Genomic DNA, 16,551 nt, shown 5'->3' with positions numbered 1-16,551 from the left:
AAATGTATTCCATTGAAAAAAATAACATATAATTTAAGAAATAACATTACAGTATTTGAACAAATTTGGGAACCGTACATGGAACACAATAGAGAAGTCCTAGCGCAGACCTCCACCGCCTAAAATGACAGAAGGAGAAGAAAACGAAATGAACTGACCCAGTATGTAATAGAAGACACAAATTTCTTGTTTATTTTCATTGTGTGATGACATTGTTTAATGGGTTTAATGTATCATATATGCTGAACGTTGAGTGAGTGGGTAGGGAGGGGGGATGAAGGAGGGAAGGAAGGGAAGGGGAAAAGGGGAAAAAATGACACTGTGGAAATGTTTGTGTGTATTTTGGTCAGTACGGTTCATAGTGTGAAAAATAAAAAAATAAAAATAAATAAAAAGTTTGCAGATGACACAACAGTCGTTTGCCTCATCAGCAACAACGATGAGTCCCACTACAGAGAAGAGGTGGAAAATCTCATGAAATGGTGCGAGAATAACAACCTGAGTCTCAATGTGGACAAGACAAAGGAGATGATCATGAACTTCAGGAGGACCACAAACGACCACCCTCCTCTACACATCAACAAGTGTAGAACTTGCAGTTCACTTGTATAGTGACCTATCATGGACACTCAACATCTCCTCACTTGTCAGGAAGGTGGAACAGCGACTGCACTTCCAGAGAGGATTGAAGCAGGCAAGGCTACCGGCCACCATTAAGTCAACCTTCTATAGAAGCTCTATTAAGAGCTTGGAATGGATCAGAGGTCAATTCACAGGACCATATGAGTGGCAGAGAGGATCACAGAAGTCTTCCTCCCTCCCCATCAACATGATCTACAGGGACCGTTGTCTGAAGAGGGTGCGCAAAATCATTGAGAACTCCTTCCACCCTGCACACAGCATATTTCAGCAGCTCCCCTAGGGGAAGAGATGCAGGAGTATGTTGGAATCTAGGGGCTAAAATATCACGGTATAGAGGACTATATAACAATTTTTATATTTACTTCATGGTTAAGGGAAAAGTATAAGGTAATTAAGTCGCAATCACAGCCATAGAACAAAGTTGGCTGAGTACAGTAGGGGCAGAATTGTCTGCTTCCAAAAAACAAGGGAGAGGAAATGGATGAAACGATTTAGCTGGAATGTTCAACTGAAGGAGGTGTTGAGTAGCGCAGGAGACACAGGGCAGACCAGAACAAAGAATATCCTGTAAGAAACAAAGGGAATGGAAAGCCAGACTAGGAAGAAGATTAAGGCATGAGGAGGTGTTAAGGAGAACAGAAGACATTGGCCAGACAGGAACAGAACGATGATTGGAAATATCTAGGGCAGGAATTGATTTCTGGTCAAAACAATAGGATGGTCTGATCTGGAAGACTTAAGATAAGAGGTCTACACCCGAGATAAACTGTAGAATAAGGAAATTGCTAGTGATATACTTTATGTAAAAATCTAGCAAAGGAAGCCAACTTTTGTTCTGTATGGTAAATTGTAGCTATATAAACTGAGCAGACTGGACAATAGGGGTCAGTCTTGGGGAATAGCTCACTGTGCAGGTGACCTATGAACTAACGACTGACCCAGAGCTCTGTTAAGTTTTATTCTTGTGCTGTCTAATAAACTGATTGTTGAACTGAATACCTTCTCCTATCACTTCATTCAATGAGCACGCTGGACTCAGACGACACATAAACTAAATTGAGGGTAAGGTAAAGCCAGAGTCCGACAAGTATCAGAGCTAACACCACCAGGCTGAGGAACAGCTTCTTCACATTGGCAGTGAGAATTCTAACTGTTACAGAGTTCTGTGTTGTGTATTGGCCTATGTGTTGTGTGGTTTTATGTTAAAAAGTGACAGTTTGCCTTAGAGAGCCAAGGTGAAGATGGACTGCTGAGAGAGTGGGAGACGGACTGAGCATGTGCAGAAAATGATCTAAAAATTTCTGGTCTTGGAAGACAAACCATGACTGGGGGCTGATGTGGAGTGGAAGAAGGCCCAGAGCATGAGTCATGGTCTGGAGGACAGATTAGAATGTTGGGATTTCAAAACTGGATGAACATTCCAAAGGCAGCCAGAAGGATCTGGACCAAGCCACTGTTCCTCTCCCTGCAAGCAACACAAGAAGACAATGTTAAATTTTGTGCTTTCTCTCTCTCTCAAAGATCTTTTGGCTTCAGTTTACCAAACAAACTGAATTTTGTTTATGATCTTTGCTTCGGTTGAGATCGAAGTTTTGTGAGTCTTGTGTGTTTTGTGTTTATTTTGTGTCTAAGTTTTTCTGTGGGCTGGTTGGAAGTGTAGCTTAGACTTTGATTACATATGTTATATTTAGGCTGGGGAATTTATTAGTTTTACACTGTTATAGAGATTTGCATAGTAACCAGTGGGCATTGTTATAAAAGGGGGGGATTTTTGAATTAAAGTTTGAAGGTGAATTTTTGTTAATAAATTAATTGTTCATCTTTACCCCTGTGTGATATGCCTTCTTTGTGGATGCTGGTTTGATCTTGTAACTTAACGACCAAAGGAACTGCTCACACTCACCATCTGAGACTCTCATTTTTACAAAGCAATATTTACTTATTTATTTGTATATATGTCCTGCATATATTTACTTGTCTGTATGTGTGTTGTGTCTGGTTGTGTGTCTGCATGGTTTTGCACCGAAGACTGGAGAACACTGTTACATTGGGTTGCACTTGTACAATCAATTTTTTTCTCCATTCTATTGATGCAAAGAATTTTTGTAAACAAAAGTAATTAAATTTGAGGTTATTTAATGTAAAAAAATTAAATTAACTTATCAAAATAATAAAAACAGAAAATAATCTTATCTTGAATTAGTATTACTATTTTGGCTCTATACCTATTCCAAAGTAGGATTCTATTAATATTCCAACTTTCCGGAGGCTAATTAGAAAAAAAACCCAGAATGTAAGGATTAGAGACCATCAAATTAAGGAGAGCAGGGCAATTGATATCAAAGCACAAGAAAAAAAGAGGGTTAATAAATTATTCACTTGGAAAAGATTGAACGGGAAAGGATGAAGGGAACTGCCAAAGCCCTCAGAATTACGAAAATGTTGGGTAGGTTTAATAAAGATAGCGAGTTAATTTCGACTTCTGGGGAAAGTCCTAAACACAAGATCATTACTAATAAATTCTACAGCACATTTAGAAGTTTAGTCAGAATGTGGTTAGAATTTAGAAGATATTTCCAGAAGCAGAAGTTGAGGCAGCATGAAGGGAGCAGCATTTCCTCTTAACAGAGAAACCAATGAAGAGTTAGGCTGATAACATTGGTTAAAAAAATGAAGAGGATGAACACAATCTGCTGGAGCAACTCAGCAAGTCGAGCAGCATTAGTGGGAGAGAAAGAACAGAGGACATTGTTAGGTCTGAACCTTGTTTTATACTGTTACCCTGTAGAATGTGACAACAGTAAATCATTAACTATGATATTCATATGAAAAGATATGACCAATCACTGGCTATTTCAATTTAATAGAATACATCTGGAAATAGCTTAACAAGTTCTTTATTTACTTCGTTTTAGTTATCTCTATTTGTCTCACAAATACTTTGCAAACAATATCAACAAACCTCCACCAGCTTCATCATGGGTACAGGGTTGAAAAAATGGAGCCCACCAAATCTGTCCTGTCGAGTTGTAGCTCTTGCTATTTCTGTGATTGACAGTGAGGAAGTGTTGCTAGCAAAAATAGTAGTCCTAGAAGGAAAACAAAGAAGACAAAATTAGTTATTCAACTATTTTATCCATTTGTAGGAGGACAGAATTTCTTGTCCAATCTATATCACCTTTTATACAATGTTGTTAAGCAGGGAGTTTCAGGTGAATAATGCAGCGTAAATGGAGGAAAAATTTCCAGTGACAGAGCAGTGAATCCAGTGGGCATATGGTTACAATTATGTTGTAACAGAGATCCCCTGCTGCTTCCAATAACCCACAGAATCTCACAATTCCCAAATCCTTGCAACAAAGCTTACTACATTGTATTTTCTATTAAAATCAGATTTTAGTGCAACTTAGTTACAAACAAGGGTAAACACAATTATGATTGCAGATTTAATCATTTCCAGGATCTTTCCAAGTTTCACTTGGTTCCTGAATTCACACAGGACACTGCAGATGCTGAAATCTGAAGCTGAACACAAACTGTTGGAGAAACTCGGTAAGTCAAACAGAATCAATGGGAGAAAAAGAATGGTCAATGCTGTGGGCCAGAGTCCAAATGAAGGGTGCCATAATGACTATTATTTTCCCCCCACTGATGCTGCTTGACCTATTGAGTACCTCCAGCAGATTGTGTTTAGCTTTTGTTGGTTCATATTAAAAGGTGTGCTATTATTTCCACAGCATCATAAAAATTAAGTCAATAATATAAAGTGCTCTAGATCACTTGCTTTAAATATGCAACACAATAATGGCTACATGTGGACTTCATTTCTGAAGTTTGATTTCATTGATATTAATTAACTTCAATATCATTCAATTTTGAAAACTACAACACAAAAACTAAGGTTGTGTTTCTTGTCTGAATGAAGATATGATCAGTTCACTGACAACCACAAAGTGGCAGACATAGATGATAATTTTTGATTATCTGCTATGGTTTCATTTAGTGCTCATTTCAGAAAGTATACCAGGAAATAAAAAATGCAATAAATACTGTACTGTTAAATTAAAGACTTCAACAATATCCCTGTGCGGTACTAAGTGACTGACACACCAATAGAGATAGTAAAAACATAACGAAATGCTGGGGGAACTCAGCCGGTCTTTCAGCATCCACAGAAAGCAAAGATAAACTGTGGTGATATGTAATTACACCATTAGGTCATCAGGGGTTACCCCGGTGACCTTGTATATAAAGCAGTCCAGAGCTACAGTCTATGTTCGTCTTGCAGAGAGACAAGACCTCTTAGTGTACATATTAGTTTATTAAAGCTGTCTCGCACCGCTGGTGTGGTTATTGTCAGTACAATATACTGCTGGCTTTTCGGGCCTGAGCCCTTCTTCAAGGAATAACCAGAATGAGCTAGAAGCAGGAAATCTCAGCATTCAGACAATGCTGGCTAGAGGAGGAATCCAGACCAACAAAAGTTGTTAATTGGATAAGGGGAGAGGTGAGAATTTATCAAGTCTGTGAGAAAGGAGACAGGGAGAGACCAAGCTGGGGAAAGGTGACGGGGTGGGGGGTGTGTTTAATGAAAGCCAGAGAAGTCAATATTAATGTCATCTGGTAGGAAACATCCAATGGAGATACTCCATTCAGCTGTCATCTTAAACCAAGGCCTCTCAGCTGTCTGTAAAAGACTCTACATTACTAAGTAAAGGAGAATTATCCCAGTTCCTGGAAAATATTTATCTCCCAGTCATGATAATAAAGGGTTATCTGATAATTATTTTATTATAGGAGCCTATGACTGCTGAGTTTTACATAAGTATTTAATTTGCCAAATGCACCATTTAAATGTCAATGTTTCATTCTTTATTTCTCTCAGAGAACAAAACATAGCTCACATACTTACTCTGAAGCACATTCATCCAGTTTTTTGAAAAGTTCTTGTTTAACATTAACATTTTCCACAATAGCTTCCACAACCAGGTCTGTGCTTTGGACTGCAGAAGCAGGATCTGTACTTGTACTGATTTTCTGAAGAGTCTGCTGAACAAATTCTGCACCTGCCTATTGTTGAAAGATAGCAGTAATGAACAGCAAAACCTATTTTTTCTCCCACCCTCCCCCCTCCCGATCCCATGCTTAGTAATCTGCAAGCCTGTGATGGAGTTCTGCAAATGAATGAGTAATAAAGTAGGTTACTCATTACAACTTTCTGATAAGCAGTGTGCAAAAGCACCTTGACATGCAATGATTCTTTTAAAATAAAATGCCTGCATCCATACCATGGTTTATTTATATTTAATCACATATTGCCATAAATGTTTCTAAAATCAAAGAAGTTGTGAAGAATTTGATATTTTACACTCAATGCATAATTTCTCAATTTGTGAACATTTTCTCATTTAGTTATTTGATCAGAAGGTACTGTAATCACATGCTAGTAGGGCAGCGCAAGCTGAATTAATGCAATTCATCAGCATTGAAGCAGCTGTTCAGAAGCACCTGAATAATTCTGCAATAGTATTATCCCTGTGCCAATTCTCCAGCCACATGATTACATTACATGGCCAGGTTGCAGCATGAAACACTGAAGGCAAACATTTATATTTTAATTAAAGATAGAAGATTTGAATTTTAAAGTAAAAAAAAATATATTCCTGATCATACCCATAGTCACATTATCTGAGCAGCTTCAGATAAAAGTTAAGGCCAGCAAAGTGTTGGGTTTAACTAGCAAAATCAATTCATAAAAGCAAGCACTGTGTTTAGGGACTCAAGGCCTGCTTTCCCATTTAAATAAAAATAGAGACAAGCCAAGTCAATTTTGAAAATTCTTATCAAAATCTTTTGTCTTCTCCTGTAACAGCTTTTAACAGAAACAAAAAGAAACTTACAGTGTTAAACATTACATTGAACAGAGTGTACTTTGTTTGTCTACAGGGATATACCTGAATATCTGCAAATAGCTTCAGTTCTAGTTTAGCTGCTGTTGTTAAAAACCTGGGGTTAAACTGCAATCTACAGCAAAAATTTAAACTTTAATTATGTCTGCTCCAAAAGGCCTGATTTGTCTAAACTTCAAGCTTTGAAGTTTTAGATCAAAAGAAAAAAATATGGTCCAATATGTAGGCGAGACAGTCACAGCCATTACCACTCAATTCCACACATGGAGCGCACTATAATAAGGAGTCCAAACAGACCTTCATAAAATGGAATCTGATTTATGATTAGCTTAATACATTTGTATTCCCAAAATTGTGCCACAGTTGGACGTAAATTCACGTCCATAATTTTCCACACAGCAAGATCCTAATTTTACTCCTACATTGAAGGGCAGATAAGCAAAAGGAAATAGATCAAGCTGTTTAGCCATTTGTTTCTGTGTTGCGAGGGAGGCGGGCAAGAGCTCATTTACTACCCACGTCTTGAACTTATCTTTCCCTTTTCACTGTTACTGCCTCTCACAAATTCAGCATGAATCATCTCTTTTACACCGTCCTTAGTGTGATTCTCACAAGCACTTTTCACACCTCACCTCTATTATCATCCAAGGGTGCTTTTCACTTTATTGACATCTCATTGATGAAACTGGTAAACTGATTGCCAACACCTTCTCTGTCCAACTCTTTTCTGTCACTTTTGGAATCCTGAGCTCCTCCACCTTAAATTTCTGCATGCTGTCCTTCAGAGAAAGGATTAGCATTCACTCAGAAGCTGAAAATAACCTGTTCTATCATTCCCTTCCCTATATCCCTAAATCATCTGCTGGCTCTAAATAATGAAATATCTGGTTTTGGATTGAAAGTCCCAATCATGTGTTACTCTCATCTCTGCTAACTTGCACCACAAATTTAAAATGAGCCCCCTTTCAAATCCTTTGAAACTTGTTCCACAGCTATACCACTCTGAACCATCCCTCTCTCCCGACACTCCTGTCCATGCCCTCCCGCCACACAATCATTTAGCCTCCAGCAACCTAGATCAAATTCCCTGGAATTCTCCTTATTTCAGCACCTCGTTCTCCTGCACTAAAGCACTCTGTAAAACAATATTTTTGATTTAAGCTTTATGAACTATGAGTCCTATGAACTCTTGACTTGGCATTAGTCTTTTTTCAAATCTGTGAAATGCTCGAAACACTTATCTAAAAAAGAGGTGGTATAAAACATACAAGCTTTTCTTGACACTGATCAATTCCATAAAACGCACTCTGAGGGTTGTTTTTTGGATTTCTATTGTTGAATTGAGAGAGCCTGCCAATACATATTTAGTACAGTGGGTGTATAAAATACTTTCCAATGTTGACATATTGGACCAATATTTTGCCATATTAATAGGCTCAGAAATTTGCTAATCAGTGTAAAACACTGGAAACAAAATCCTAATATTAGTTGGTGAGAACACAGAGAAATTATACTTCAGAATCAGAAAAAATAAGCTTTACTGTTTATGAATTATTGTGGTATACCACCCTGACTACACAGCCTTGAGAACCATAACAGTGACAGAGTCCATCCCCCGAAAGAGGTGGAATTGATAGCCTTTGCCTGGAATGGAGGTGGAATACAATAATTTGTTTTAAATTCTGTAACAGCAGCCAATTACACACCAACCCATGACACCACAACCACAAACTGCACATAGGAAGTAACTTTGAAGTTATGGTAAATCTTAAAGAAATTTGGAGAATAGAATTAAAACCGAGGGGAAATTTCAATCGTGCACCTGTGGGTTTCTGAGAGAAAAGGCACCCAACAGAAAATTAAAATTAAAAACTTTATATCAATGGCTTCTGATAATCAGCATTCAATAAAAAAGGTGGAATGAATAGAATTAGATTAAATAATCTGCATGATAATTAATGTTAAAGAATATATATGATTTAATATGCAAATTTGCATAGAAAATAGCCACAGCCATGAGATATTGAAAAGTAATGAATAGTATACACACTTACAACAAGCTGTTTTGATCACATGAGCCTATTTGTACGGTACGGGATCATGAGCTGGAAGAGCCTATTACCGTGCTATTATTTTTTTTTAATGTTATTGACCGTATGGCAGGGGAGGGAGAGATTCACACTAAGTTCTTTACTAGTCATCAGCCACTGGTGGGTGACCCACACCCAGTTTTTGTTTAGGGCATTACTACCTTTTGGTAGTTTTTTTTGGTGGTGGGGGGGGATTTTCTTTTTTTTAAAATTTTTTTAAGTTTTTAATTAGCATAACCATATAACATTACAGCATGGAAACAGGCCAATTTGGCCCTTCCAGTCCGCATAACTCTAACAATTAAAAAAAAAACACCTAACAATTAAAGCATCACCTCAGGTTTATCGATAAACTTCTTCTTGCTTATACGTCCAACACTGTCTCCAATTCTCTTCAATGATTTCTTTAGGATATCTTCAGCCTGATCCACCAGAATCACAGAGTGTCCTGTTGCGGCAGCTACCTGGTAAAAGCAGAAACACCAGTCCATCAATAATAATTTGATCCTACTTAATAACCCTCAAAAGCACCTGCTGCCAGTGGAAGCAAAGAGAGGTACAATTACAACATTTAAAAGACATTTAGACAGATGCTTGGATAGGAAAGATTTAGAGGGTTATCAGCAAACATAAGCAAATGGGATTAATTTGAGAAGACAACTTGGTCGGCATGAACATTGAGTTGAATGGCCTTTCTCCATGCAAAGTCATCTGACTAGAGACTTAATGACTATTGTGAAACCTGGCCATCTGGTCAACAAGCAAAAACTAATATCATTCAGTGGAATACAAGATCCCGTAACTCAGTGTCAGCTAGTTGTCAAACCAGAACAGAACTAAGAACTTAATAATCAAACACAGGAAGATATTATATGCTTGCCCTTAATTTACCAAATGTAAATGGCACAATGAAAACAAAAACATAATCTTGGAGCACCGCACTATAGGACTTTGCAAGAGTTGCCAATGGTTACAGAATTTTACTATTTTTCTTCACAGTTTCAGAGCAACCCCTTACATGGTAAATATTTTCAAGTATATTCGCTGCTTTTATGTTGGATACAGAAAACAGTATGGTAACATTTGACATTAGTTTTACAATGTGAATGGAAAAGTAAAGTAGGTGAAAGGCAAATTGATAAGACTGGAAAGGAAATTATTGTAGGAGAGTGTGCAAACAAAAAGTTGGGCATGTAGAAAACATCCACCTATCTATAAATTTCAAAATCCCAATAAAATTCCTCTATGTAATGAATTAAAAAATAAGAATTTGATGAATTTGGTCATCTTGAAACAATCCTTTTTACGAGGCTGAGTTGGAGTGACAGGGAGAACAGATGACGTAAGTAATGAAGAATAAAACTTTTATACCTTGTCATCAGATATTTATTGGAATTTACTCAGATAATATTATCTCTCAATCAAAAGAACTAAGAGAGAGACTCTCTTATTGCTATTTCTTCGATCCAATATCACGTAAACAAAATTCCACATTTCCTTACATTACAACAGCTTCACTTCAATTTTTTGGCTTTGAAGCATATTACATCAGAAGGCTATTTTTTTGTTTTTGTTTTTGTACAGGTGCATAATTTCATGATCTACCTATCTGGAGTGATTTCTTAAGTTATTGAAAGGTTTCACATCAAAACATCTCTCTGTGCATTCCTCCCATGGACGAGGGTGACTCTGTACTTTCCAATTGTCCGTACTCTAGTAGAGACTCAGTGGGCCAAAGGACCTGGCTCCACAAAGTGTTTCTCTATAATGTCCTGTTATTACCTTTGCCCAGACTATCACATTGCCGATCCATTTCTTTTGGCTGGTACTTAATCCATTCATGTTAATGGCATAGCGTTCCCTCCTGAATTTCACTTGATATGTATACAGTCAGACATCGCTAACAGGAACTACCCTAAGCCAAAGGTTAAATAAACTCCCAGTTTAAATGTGACAACAGTGAAATATCAATTTTGTAAAAATAAAAAATGGTTATTTCAACTTCAGCATAGTTGTAAATCCATACAGCAGTTTTAGGATAAGACTAAACACTGGAATTAAAATTTTGTTTGTCATGTGAAGACAAGATTTTACATTTGGACGGAGAATTTTTTTATTTGAAAGGCACTTCATTTTTCAGGAAGGAGGAGTTCAAAAGTGCAGGAGTTGCTCAAATAGTAACCCAGTTCCAACAGAATACTTGAAAACTTGAGCATATAATCCAAATCAACACTTCAATTAAAAGGTGTTGAATTATTAGAGCTACGATCTTGCAGATCATCCTTTAAACATGGTCCATTCAGAGGGATAAAAAGGAAACCAAGACATTATTTGAAGAACAGGTAAGTTGTAGCCTTCATGAACATAAGAAATCAGAGCAGAAGTCATTTGTTCCATCTTTCAACAAGATCATGGCTGAAAAAAGTATTCTAACCCTGCCTGTTCCTGGTAACCCTTAATTCTCCTACAATGCAAAAAATATATCTGTGTCTTTCATTATTTAATGAGGCAGCCTCAATTTATTTAACCTTCTGAACTATTTAATCACTTGATAGCTTATTCTCAGCAAGCCTAATGGTTCCAATATGAGACAAAGATAATGAATTTTCAAGGTCCTTCCAGCCTGCTTCAATACTCCTATGTGTCTGTGTTTCTTTGTAGTGGTCAGCTACAATTAATAATCCAGACGGTTTAGAAGGAATCTAAACCTAGCGATGGGGAACGAAGCAGCAGTCAGCACAGTCGGCCTGAAGCTCCCGACCTTCTGGACAGTTCAACCCGGCGTGTGGTTCGACCAGCCAGAGGATCAGTTCCAGATTTGGGGCATCACAGCAGAGACCACTCAGTACTACCATGTGGTCAGCGCCCTAGATCCGCAGACTGCAGACAGAGTGGCCAACTTTATCCACAGGCCACCATCGGAAGACACTTACACTGCCTTCAAAGAGCTATTAACCAAGACGTTCGGACTCTCGCGGCGAGAGCGAGGAGCACATTTGCTCCACCTGGATGGGCTTGGAGACAGATCCCCGTCAGCACTCATCAACAAGATGCTGGTCCTCCTGGGAGATGAGCAGCCCGTCATCATGTTCGAGCAGGCATTCCTAGAATAGATGCCAGAAGACATCCAACTGCTCCTGGTGGATGCGGATTTCACCAACCCCTGGAAATTTGCAGCACGGGCAGATATTCTGTGGAAACAGAAACAAAAGTGCTCGGCTACTGTGGGGCTCGGAAAGAAGTCTTGCAATCAAACCAGAGCAGTCCAAGCAAGGAACAGCAGACGAGAGGCAGGAGCGAGTCCAGCGACAAATGGTGCTTCTACCACGGGAGATGGGGCACCGAGGCCGGCTGATGCCAGTCCCCCTGCGAGCTCCAGGGAAAAGACAAGGCCAGCCATCACTGATGGCCACGACGACTGGCCACCAAGAGAGCTTCCTGTACATCTGGGGCCGCCTGTCCAGTAGACGCTTCCTGGTGGATACAGGAGCAGAGGTCAGTGTGATACCCCCGACAGGGTTGGACACTAGGCACAGGCTAGCGGGATCCACGTTGAGGGCTTCCAACAACAGCACTATACGGATCTATGGCACTCGTAGGGCCGAGCTGCAGTTCGGGGGCAGTCACTTCTCGTGGGAGTTCATGCTGGCCGCAGAGGAACCACTCCTTGGAGTGGATTTCCTGTGCAGCCTCCTAGTGGACCTTAAGGGTAAGCGACTTGTCCACACTGAGACCTACCAGACCATCGCACTGAGGAGCGCTAGGTTTCCGGCAATGCACCTGGACTCTGTCCAGAGCTTGGCGGATGAGTTCTCCAAGGTGCAAGCGGGATTCCTGGCAATCCTTTCCCCTCAGTGCACAGCAGAGATGTCTTGACACGGCGTCACACATCACATCCTCACCAAGGGCCCACCTGTCCAGGCAAGGGTGAGACGACTTCTTCTGGAGAAGCTCCAACTGGCCAAGGAGTAGTTCCGCAAGCTTGAGGATTTGGGTGTTGTTTGACGGTCAGACAGCCCATGGGCCTCGCCCCTGCACATGGTGCCTAAAGCAACTGGGGGCTGGAGATCATGTGGCGACTATCGCCGGCTCAATGAGGCCACCAGCCCGGACCGTTACCCCATGCCACATATTCAGGATTTTGCGGCAAACCTGCATGGGGCAACAACATTCTCAAAAGTGGACCTAGTGAGAGGATATCACCAGATCGAGGTGCATCCTGATGACATCCCTAAGACGGCCATCATCACTCCATTTGGGCTGTTCAAGTTCCTGAGGATGCCATTCGGGCTCAAAAATGCGGCAGACATTCCAGCGATTGATGGACGCAGTGGGCCGAGACCTAGACAGCATTTTCGTCTACCTCAACAATATCCTCGTAGTAAGTTGAACCCGATAGGAACACCTTTAGCACCTCTAAAATCTAAGGAGTTCTGCCTCACCATCAACCTTGCCAAATGCCAGTTTGGCCTGAACACCATCGACTTCCTGGGCCACAGGATTACAAAGGAAGGGGCCACACCATAGAGGCCATCCGCAGTTTCCCGAAGCCCAGTACAAACAAAGGTCTTCAGGAGTTTGTGGGGATGATAAACTTTTATCACAGGTTTATCCCAGCAGCTGCTTGAGTAATGCGCCCTCTGTTTATCCTGATACACAGCAAGGAAAGAACCTGACCTGGGTCGACGAATCAGCACGTGTGTTTGTGGAAACCAAAGAAGCCCTGACCTATTGTCCCAACGGCATGGAGGCGATGTGTTTTTGACTCCAGGCACGGGCTGGCACACCCATCCATCAGGACTACGGTTCGGAGGGTGGCCAGCAAGTACGTGTGGCATGGATTGCAGAAACAAGTCTGGAGGTGGGCCAAGGCGTGTGAGCAGTGCCAAACAGCCAAAGTGCAGTGACACACCAAGGTCCCCCCACAGCCTTTCGAGCCAACGGAATGCAAGTTTGACCACATTCACGTTGGACATAGTGGGACCCTTGCCAGTCTCTCAGGGTTTCCACTATCTGTTCACAGTGGTCGACTGCTTCACCCAGTTGCCAGAAGCAATCCCCCTGGTCCACACATCCACCAGGTCCTGTGCCAAAGCACTCCTCTCATCCTGGATTGCAAGATTCAGACTGCCACAGCACATCACTTCTGACCGAGGCACACAGTTCACCTCCAGTTTATGGACTGACATTGCCAACCTGTGGGATGCTCAGCTACACCATACGACTGCATACCACCTGCAAGCCATCGGCATGGTGGAGTGTTTCCACAGGCACCTCAAGACTGCCCTCATGACCAGACTCAAGGGCCCCAAGTGGGTGGATGAGCTAGCATGGACACTACTGGGCATCCAAACAGCGCTGAAAGAAGACCTCCATCCATCCTCGGCTGAACTCGTCTACAGAGCCCCACTCACTGTTCCCAGGGATTTTGTTCCACAGGCCATAGGGCAGCAGGAGACAACCACCTTCCTGGACAGACTGCGCAAAAAGGTCGGTAACCTGGCTCCGATCGCACCCTCCAGACATGGACAAGCCAAGTCCAAGATCCCCAAAGAGTTCAAGGACTGTGAGTATGTGTTTACATGCAGAGGACCCCACCGTTCACCACTGCAGAAGCCATATGAAGGTCTCTTTCAAGTCATCTGGAACAATGGAGCCACCTTTGAGCTGGACATCGGTGGTAAACGAAAGGTCTTCACTACAGATCGACTCAAGCCTGCCCACACAGACTCAGCAGAACCCACGGAGACACCAACATGTTGACGCAGAGGCAGACCACAAAAGACTTTGGGGACTATACCTACGGACACTATAGACTGCAATGCCAGTTCTGGGGGTGTCATGTGGTAGCCCAAAATTGCAGAGATCGGGCCGGCACATCGCGCGGCAGCAGACGGTGACAGAGATCGCTAAAGCGACTCCCGGGACAACGAACCGGCGGGGGTAAAAGCTGGAGCAGCATCAGTCCAACAGCTCTAAAATGGCTTTGGGAAAGCTGCCCAACTAACTGAGCAGAAACAGGCTGTGGAAGAAGCGCATTCATATGCATTGACGTTCTAGTCCGCTATTGTTATTCATATGGAGGACTCAGTCAATCAGCAAAAAAGGGCAGGGCAGGAACAGTATAAAAGCAGCCTTTCCAGCCCTAATAAAAGAGTGAGCTTAACCTGCCACAGTGTGTGGGTGTTTCTTTGTAGCGTTCGGCTATACTCTTTTCATATCCTTCAATATCTAGACATCTATTAATCAGCTTTCACTGGCTTCTGGAATAAAGAACTCCGGAGAATAAATAATATTTTTCCCCATCACAGTCCTAAAGAGCCTGCCCTTTATTTTGAGACTTTGATCCCTTGTTCTAGAGTTTTTGTCAAGGGTATACATGTCAAGTTCAGTAAGAATTTTGTAAGTTTCCATATGATCTTCTTTCGCAAAGTTGCAAGCTGATTCTACTCGATCTCTCCTTTTAGCAATCTGTCGAGCAAATCTTGACAGCAAGACTCAAAAAAAACAAAATTACACACAATTCTCCAGATCTGGTCGCCACTGAGGCTTCAAGCAATTGCAGAACAAGATGAGGGCGAGGTGGTTACCTGAGGGTCACTTTCTTCACACAGAGCTTGTGGAACAAGCTGCCAGAGGAACTGGCAGAAGTGGGGACAGTAGTTAAGGTTCAAAAGACGTCTGGACACGCATACAAAAGGAAAATAGGGTGAGTTTGATCAGCATGGTCAAGATTGGTTGAAGGACCATGTTGTAGAGTTCTATACTCTGTCCAGAGTTAATAGATCGCTCAGCATTTGGTCGAAACTGGTTTGAATCGCCGTTGAATCCTTAATGAATCGATTTTAAGAAATTCAAGAACCTTGAACGTGCTGCTGCGTCTGCGGACAGATTGCAGCCGAAACAGCCAGTGCGGGATGATCAACGGAGACAGAGGCACCCTGCCGGGGCCGTGGGACAGAGGTCGTGGAGAAAGGGATAGGAAACAACTCTTTCGCCATCCAACTTTGGCTCCAAGTCTTTCATTTCAATCCCCTCCCGCCGCCCCGGATGCGCATGCGCCGTCCGCCGGTTCTCCGGCCACGGGGCGGGATCTTTGGGGGAAGGGACTGCACCGACTCGCTCGTTAAAACTGCCAGGGCCGAAAAGAGGTGGGCTACTGGTGCCAGCACCCGAATGCCATCGGTCGATTACCTGGGCGATGCCAGCGCCCATGAGCCCGCCGCCGATCACCGTCACGTGCTTAATGGCGAGTCTGTTGGTCGAGGAGATGGATCGTCGGAACTGGTGGGTGAAAAACGCCATGGTGGTCGGCCGCGACTGCACTCCAACCTAGCGGTGAACACGGCCCCCAGCAATTGGGCAAGAGCTGTGCCAATCATCCCATGGGGCAGAGCAAAGGACGGACTCTCCAACTCTATTGGTTTTTGTGCAAGGGAGCCATAACTTGTCAGTCGAGGAGGGCTATCTTTTCCTTGTCAATCACTTTAGGGGTGGAGTGACTTTCCTTGTCAATCACTTTAGGTTAGGGGTGGAGTGACTCCCTGTCAATCATGCTAAAGGTGGGACGACACTCCTTGTCAATCACGTTAGGGGTGGAGTGATTCTCCTTGTCAATCACTTTAGGGGTGGAGTGACTCTCCTTGTCAATCACTTTAGGGGTGGAGTAACCCTTTGTCAATCACTTTAGGGGTGGAATGACTCTCCTTGTCAATCACTTTAGGGGTGGAGAGACTCTTTGTCAATCACTTTAGGGGTGGAGTGACTCATTGTCAATCACTTTAGGGGTGGAGCGACCCCTTGTCAATCACTTCTCCTGGCGTGGAGAGAGCGCAACTCAAGGTCTGCTGACTCTGATTGTGGTGAAAACAAGAACTGCTGGAGGAACTCACCTGGTCTCGCACCAACCA

The 16,551-nt window shown here is 42.1% G+C and overlaps 1 protein-coding gene across 2 annotated transcripts in view; it reads right to left on the bottom strand.

Annotated features, from left to right (window-relative positions):
* hadh (hydroxyacyl-CoA dehydrogenase) overlaps window positions 1-16,010 on the bottom strand; it is a 48,245-nt gene extending 32,235 nt beyond the window's left edge. For both annotated transcript variants that reach the window (XR_011353912.1, XM_069925769.1), the window contains exons 1-4: window positions 15,836-16,010; window positions 8,977-9,105; window positions 5,555-5,712; window positions 3,605-3,731 (exon numbers count right to left, since the gene is read on the bottom strand). Coding sequence is in view for 1 of the 2 variants with exons in the window: in XM_069925769.1 (XP_069781870.1) it covers window positions 3,605-3,731; window positions 5,555-5,712; window positions 8,977-9,105; window positions 15,836-15,946 (525 nt within the window). In the remaining variant the exon portion in view is untranslated. The remainder of the gene's footprint in view (window positions 1-3,604; window positions 3,732-5,554; window positions 5,713-8,976; window positions 9,106-15,835) is intronic.
* Between the last annotated feature and the right edge of the window lie 541 nt (window positions 16,011-16,551).

Source organism: Narcine bancroftii, chromosome 3 (genome assembly GCF_036971445.1).
Source record: "Narcine bancroftii isolate sNarBan1 chromosome 3, sNarBan1.hap1, whole genome shotgun sequence".
NCBI lineage: Eukaryota > Metazoa > Chordata > Chondrichthyes > Torpediniformes > Narcinidae > Narcine > Narcine bancroftii.
This window is presented reverse-complemented; position numbering and strand designations above follow the sequence as displayed.